Source organism: Macrobrachium nipponense, chromosome 12, assembly GCF_015104395.2.
Source record: "Macrobrachium nipponense isolate FS-2020 chromosome 12, ASM1510439v2, whole genome shotgun sequence".
Classification (NCBI taxonomy): domain Eukaryota; kingdom Metazoa; phylum Arthropoda; class Malacostraca; order Decapoda; family Palaemonidae; genus Macrobrachium; species Macrobrachium nipponense.
The window spans coordinates 34,895,550-34,902,906 of NC_087205.1; the positions used below are offsets into that span (position 1 = coordinate 34,895,550).

Genomic DNA, 7,357 nt, shown 5'->3' on the forward strand with positions numbered 1-7,357 from the left:
AATATGTAAAAAGCCTCTTAAGATGCCTGCCACCACTCTTACCCCAACCCCCCCCTGTTTATTAAACTACACAAATTGGAAACCCTTACCTGCTGTCAATGGTGCCCTCTGTCTGCAACCATGTCGTTAGGCTATTAAGATCTCGTAAGTATAAAAATATACTATTTATTACCCAAAGCAGTTGAATATAAAATAGAACAAAATGATTAACAAGTCATAATGACAGAAAACCCAAATCTGCCCATAAAGAAACCAGTAAGTTAACATTCTACCCTCCTGACTAAGAATTCACTCCTAGACCCAAAATGTCAATAAGCTCATTTAACATAGTCAGGTTAGAGAGTCCCGTCTCTAAATTAGCCATGGAATAGGACCCATCTGTAATAAAGATAATAATGGATAAAAGATACACTTCACACATCACTCTTTTCAAAGTATTCACGTAAAGAGAGTATTTCACACTTCTCTCTCTTTTCAAAGGTAACGGTTTTCTAAGTTTTACTAAATATATCATACCTTTAGGATGGGGCTTTCTCTCCCGATACTCGGCGTGTACCATCTGACCTCTTTGTGTTCACCGAAAAGAATGTAACATTTGCAAGTGCCTTGGACTATTAGGCCTGTAACATCCGTACAAACGAATGTACATGCCTAATGACAGGGTGAGTGATCTCTCGGTTAAACAGCTTGCGTACTTAAATTCCTACGCTCAAGTAAGCTGCCCTTACAGCTCAGCTTGTCTCCAAGCAAGACATGATATGTGATTTCACTTAACATTACACACTTGTAAGATATATATATATATATATATATATATTATATATATATATATATATATATATATAAATAAAGGTTTTTGCCACAAAGGAAAATTGAAAAGCGAGATAGCCAAGAACTTTTGGGTCTAGTAAAGGGTCGTGCCTAAACCGAAAGTTCTTGGCTATCTCACTTTTCAACTTTTCCTTTGTGGCAAAAACCTTTATTTATACATGGCATCACGTTTTATATACTTCGTGATCAAGTTATTCATATACTATATATATATACTAGCTGGTTACCCACCCTACGGGCGGGTCCCAGCTAGATTGGTCCGTGTAACCCAGAGCATAATTTATGAAAAGGAAATAAATAAATCAAGCCACAGTTGAATACAGTGCCACGACCTGTATTGGGGGGAATGCAAATCTGACAAAACAAACAACATCCTTGAAAATGAATATCAAAATGAAGCATCATAAAGATATATGAAAAGAAAAATTCTTGGTGTTGGTAGAGAGATTCCAATTCACCGGAGAGCCTTTTGGTAGACTATGTTCTTTGTTTTTCCCTCTGGTGACAAAATGAACAGGCGTTCCAGAGAGCCCACTCTTGAACATGCCACATAAAGCTGCCCATGAGAAAAGCAAGGTTGCTCCAAGTTGATGCCAGCCACTCTGAGAGACTGTCCCTGGGCTTTATTGATAGTCATGGCAAAAGCCAACCTGACTTGGAACTGAAGGCACTTGAAACTGAAATGGAAAAGAAAGAAAAGAGAAACCTCCTTTCTCTGACTTTTTCTGTCTCCAACCATCACTGTCTCTTTCACTAATTTCTTCTCACTAATACCAACTCTGTCTCTGTCTCTAAAACAACTGCTCTTCTCTGCCTGCCTGTCTTTCTCTCTCTCTCCCTTTCTCGCTTTTTCCATCTTTATCCTACCTAACACCCCCTCAACTCTCTCTCTCTCTTCCTTCCCCTCTTGCTCCTTTCTCTTACTCTCTCTCTCTCTCTCTCTCTCTCTCTCTTTTCTTCTCCCTCTCATTCCTTTCTCTTACTCTCTTTCTCTCTCCAACCATCACTCTTACCCTCTTTCTTCTCAGTAATACCAACTCTGTCTGTCTGTCTGTCTTTTTTCCTCTTTCTTCTCCCTTACACCCCGTCTACTCTCTCTCACTTTCTCTCCCTCTCATTTTCTCTTTCTGTCAACCCCCTTCTAAAACCACCCTCTTTGATGTCATTGATGTTTATCCTATAGTATTCTTTTCCATTGATAAGTCATCTGTATACAGAAATTTGTAAAGTAACTAAGTCTACGGGCATAGCCAGCCCCGTTTCACGGGCAGAACCAGCTGTTTCAGGGAACCCCTTCTCACCCTTCGGAGGGGGGAAAGTAGAAATTTTGGGAGCCCGGGCTCCCGGACGTAGGTCTCGACCTTCCCAGGGTGGAAACCCATCTCCGTTCCGAATCTCAGCCCCGTCAGACCGACGGTCCGGGCGCCCATACCAATCATACATACATTCATACATACATACATTGCCAAATGTATAGCAGATACACACACACACACACACACACACACACACACACACATATATATATATATATGTGTGTGTGTGTGTGTGTGTGTGTGTGTGTGTATGAGGTTATAGTCCACAGAAGAAAAGAAAAGCTGAAATTCCTTGTAGCTCAACAATTTCGGCTTCCACTGGCCCTTATCGTGAGCTGTTGATTAACTAACGCCCACAGTTTATAGTACACTCAAAGCAAAATATAAGAAACAGAGAAATGAAAATAGGCAGTTAGATAGACATTGGTCATTGAAATACAAGAAAGTCAGTTACTGTAGCAACCTTGTAATTTGAAATGATTGACAATCAGTTCGAAGGTTTCAAAAAGCAAAACTATCTTTTAAAACAAAACAATTCATCTAACAATTAAACTTTGCTCTGAGTGAAAACACAACATTGCTTAGTTTGTACCCCAAAGCAAAAGCAGCCGCTCGGCAGCGGCGCCTTATACCACAGCAATCAAGCATAACACATACAAGTTAAAACAGCCCTCTGATTTAAATGATTTATAACCAATTCAATGGTTTCATAACTTACAATAACGCTTCAAACACGTTTACAATGAAAAGAAGTCTTTGTTTAGTTTGTACTGTCCTTTAACTATATGCAAGAACTTCTGAAGGGATCTGTTGTAAATACCCTTGAATGATTATTAAAATTGTTGCAGTCACTTACGGCAATGCATGCACTTTCAAACAGACATCTCTTTACACAATGATTTCGTTTTAACAGTACTCAGAAACAATTCCAGAAAATGGCATCATTACATGACTGTTTATGGACATTTATGGCATTGCTACTAACATTCCTCCTGATACTATGTTTGTGCTGACTTTTTCGCTCCTCAAGTTCCTTTTTCGACTGTCCAATATATATATAGTACTTCTTAAATAAAGATATATGCCACGAAGGAAAAATAAACGAAGGAGGTCTGCAAGATCTTTCGACGTTAAAAGTCCTTTACTGAGCAGAGACTGACATACATCCGAGAAAAGACAATACAAGAAGATTCGTATAACTGACAGATAGGGATTATAAAGAGATTAGTACCTAGAATCCGACAATACATGACAGACATACATTACAACAAAATTAATAACTCTAATTTTGTTGTAATGTATGTCTGTAATGTATTGTGAATATGGTTTTGTTTACCAAGGTCTGAATAGCTGTCACCTATGATCCTTTAATTGTCTTGAAATTGTATCTGAGATGATTGTCTTAAACCTTTAATTGCACCCATTGTTTATGCTTGTTTGGGAAGGTTTCTTGTCTTCCAGGTGTGTCGGATTCTAGGTACTAATCTCTTTATAATCCCTATCTGTCAGTTATACGAATCTTCTTGTATTGTCTTTTCTCGTATGAATGTCAATCTCTGCTCAGTAAAGGACTTTTAACGTCAAAAGATCTTGCAGACCTCTTTAGTTTATCTTTCCTTCGTGGCATATATCTTTATTTATGGATTTATCACGTTCCTAACTTTCGTGATTCAGTTATACATAGTACTTCTTACATGAACATGGCATCTGATAACTAATACTTTCGTCATATTTAGGACTATTTCTTATAAAATCCAATGTCAATGTAATAAGTACTTTATTGGACAATCGAAAAGGAACTTGAGATGCGAAAAAGTCAGAGGGTAGTTTCAATTTATGTGTTATGCTTGATTGCTGTGGTATAAGGCGCCGTTGTCAAGCGGCTGCCTTTGTTTTGGGGTACAAACTAAGCAACGGTGTGTTTGCACCCAGAGCAAAGTTTAATTGTTAGATGAATTGTTTTAAAAGATAGTTTTGCGTTTTGAAACCTTCGAACTGGTTGTAAATCATTCTAAATTACAAGGCTGTTACATTAACTGACTTTCTGGTATTTCAATTATCTATACTTATCTAACTTGTTATTTTTACTTCTGTTTCTTATATTTTACCTTGAGTGTACGATGAACTTTGTGCGTTAGTTAATAAACAACTTTCGATAAGGGCCAGTGGAGGCCGAAAACATTGAGCTAAAAGGAAATTCAGTTTTTCTTTTCCCCTGTGGACTATAACCTCATATATTGTCATGAACCACTCTAGGTTCATCAGGTTCTCAAATAAAAATAAACTGGAACTGGAAAGACCAGAGAGTCCAAGAGTAAAAAATGGAGAAGGAAGCAAAATAAACTAGTAAAATACCTTATATCTATTTATTAATTCTAAGTCCTATATATATCCATATACATATTTACAGTGAGTTAAGAGTGAAGCCAAGAATGATAAAAATGAATAATACAGCAGCGATAAATTAATGAAATAAAACACGTACATAGTCAACCCGGGCCATACAATTGCCCAAAATCAACATAAGTTATATCATGATCAAAACTGTCACTATCAAAATACCTGGGCGACATACTTGCCCTACACTAGAGCCATACATCTGCTTAACACTCATCAAAATCATGAATATTCAGAATATAAGGGCCACATATTTGCCCAAACTGGAGCCACAATTGCTCAACACGTAAATAACATGAATGTTCAACATCCACTAGCTCAACCTCCGTTGCTCCAAGGACGAATCTTCCGAAGATGATTATGGTTTAACCTTCCTCCAAGCAACAACTCCATACTGAAGGTTCAACTGGTGCTCTCATCAACAACTCCATACTGAAGATTCAGCTGATGACCTCATTCTCGACTCAGAACGCTCTCCACCTCGATCTGCAGCGACTTCTACCAGGCGACCAACGCCAGTCCCGGTCGAGCTGTTGAATTGCTGCTGTGCTACTCTTAACTGCCTCAAAAAATGAGCGGGCAGCAAACGTCACCTCGCTTCAACACAAACAAAAACAGCAGGGAAGGTAAATGCCATATCTACCTTACAATATATATATATATATATATATATATATATATATATATATATATATATATATATATATATATATATATATATATATATATAGATATATATATATATATATATATATATATATATATATATATATATATATATATATATATATATATATATATATATACATTGTGAGGTAACTTAATTGACGAACTATTCAGAGCAAACTTCCACGTCTGGTTGTCCAGGAGACGCTTTAAAGTAAAGCAATATATTTTCGCATCTGCAAAACGAAATTGACAACATCCCATTAAGGCAAATCAAGCTTTAGGTTTTTCTTTTTTTTTCTTTTTTTTACAAGCGCTGGTGCCTTGAAGCATAAAATTCTCTTAAAAAATTATTCTCAAGTATATCTTTTAGAATTTAAAAGATCTAAGGATTACAAAAATAATTGGCAATTGTATATAGCTTTCAATGTTTGTTTTTGTCTGTTTGTATTATATTATTATTTTTAAAATATTCATAATTATTTAAGAATCGTTTTATATCTACTACCAAATAAAAAAATATTTCAAGTGTCATTGACCTTAGCAGTGTTCATAGATAATACTCAATCAATCAACTGAAAAAGATTTAATATCAAGATCTTATAACCTCAAAAAACACTTGATCAATTTTGCAACCAATCAGTGTCCAGACTAACGATCAATCTATCAGAATTTATTGTCAAGGAATCTGTCACCATATTCGATATGTTCTCAATCCAATATTTTGGAATTAAGAAGAGAAGAAAAAACACTTAGCCAATTTTTTTTTCAAATAAATTATTCAAGAAGAATAAAATTTTTCATGAAGGAATTGATAAAACCCTCCATGAAACTTCAAGAACTTTGACAAGATTTTGTCTGCAATGGAGTGATTATGGAAATCTTGTCCTAAATTGATATATGTTTTCGAAAATGGGCTGGCCATGGGCCATATGAATCCATAAATATTCTTAAAGGTGATCCTTTTCTTATTAACTTCATCTGAAGAAATGAGTGTCATACACACACATACATACTACTTACGTATATACGTATAATGTATGTATAGATATATATATAGATATATATATATATATATATATATATATATATATATATATATATATATATATATATAAGTCCAGTACATTTACAATCGAAAAAAAAAGAGTCAACGGGATAAAAAATTAATAGAAAATAAACTTGTTGTATCTTGTGGCAAAATCATTGTTATTTACAGGAAGAAAGTCGCCGGTCCAAAGTTGCGTAGGATTATTTTCATATCGGTTTGAACGACATGAGGTGGAAAATGACTTTAGAAACTTTGCTTTGCGTCGGTGGTCACTATTTGGCACAAAAGCACAAAATATATGGATGTGAAGATGATTTAAGTCGTTGAATGAGCATAATTGATAAAAATTTAGGATATTTTTCCCCATTGTATGCTTTTCGCATATTTTGGATCGGATTTTTCCGCAGAAAAAATGAAAGATCCCGTTGTCCCTGATGTACTGTCAGGGATTCAGAATAATTTAGGACTTTGCAGACTTATCACCTGTAGAGGTATGTTAATTGGTATATGTAATTTTATGTCATATCAGCCGATCATTCCGATTTCACTTCCAAATATCATTATAAATCATATTTAATGGTTGATAAATCTACAGAAAGGAAAGTTCGAGAATATGCCGTATTTGTCAAGAGCCCTGTGTATCAAATTTCAGCACCATCTACCAGAAGGGCGCAGACGGTACCAGATAAGCGAGAAGACTGAGAAAGCAAAATGTAAGAGTGGCTCCCGGAGTACATGTCTAACTCAGCTGTAGAAAATTCTTTACTAAAATACCAAAGACATCAACCGGTGACTCGGAAGCTAGGAAACTAAATCTTCATCTTGTGCGGTTTTCCACTTTACAGAAAGGGAAAAAGTAAATGCAAAAGTCTACAGACTCAAATGTAAAAAAGAGAGAGATCGATAAATCAGCTAAGAAAGGTAATGTTGATGGAAAAATGATGACTGGGCTATTGAAGCGGAAGGGCGACTCGCTCTTGTCATGAAGTTGAATGCTGAAGGTGCTGTTTATATCACACAACGTAACTAAAATTTTTGGATTGGAAAACGTAACCCAATGAAAATTAAACAACCACCCCCCCACCGTGGACGACCT

General features: G+C 35.8%; 1 protein-coding gene across 1 annotated transcript; it reads right to left on the minus strand.

Annotated features, from left to right (window-relative positions):
- Positions 1-1,285: 1,285 nt before the first annotated feature.
- Positions 1,286-2,261, minus strand: LOC135224776 (uncharacterized). The gene is made up of 2 exons (XM_064264099.1): positions 2,074-2,261; positions 1,286-1,508 (listed from the first exon to the last, which is right to left on the minus strand). Exons 1-2 carry the CDS (start codon positions 2,259-2,261, stop codon positions 1,286-1,288), a joined length of 411 nt encoding a protein of 136 aa, XP_064120169.1.
- Between the last annotated feature and the right edge of the window lie 5,096 nt (positions 2,262-7,357).

Excerpts from the sequence above, each read along its gene's own strand:
- LOC135224776 (XM_064264099.1), bottom strand. The coding sequence starts at position 2,261 with ATGGGCGCCCGGACCGTCGGTCTGACGGGGCTGAGATTCGGAACGGAG. Across the intron at positions 1,509-2,073 it reads AAACGGGGCTGGCTATGCCC|TTTCAAGTGCCTTCAGTTCC; the intron begins GTAGACTTAGTT and ends TTTCCATTTCAG.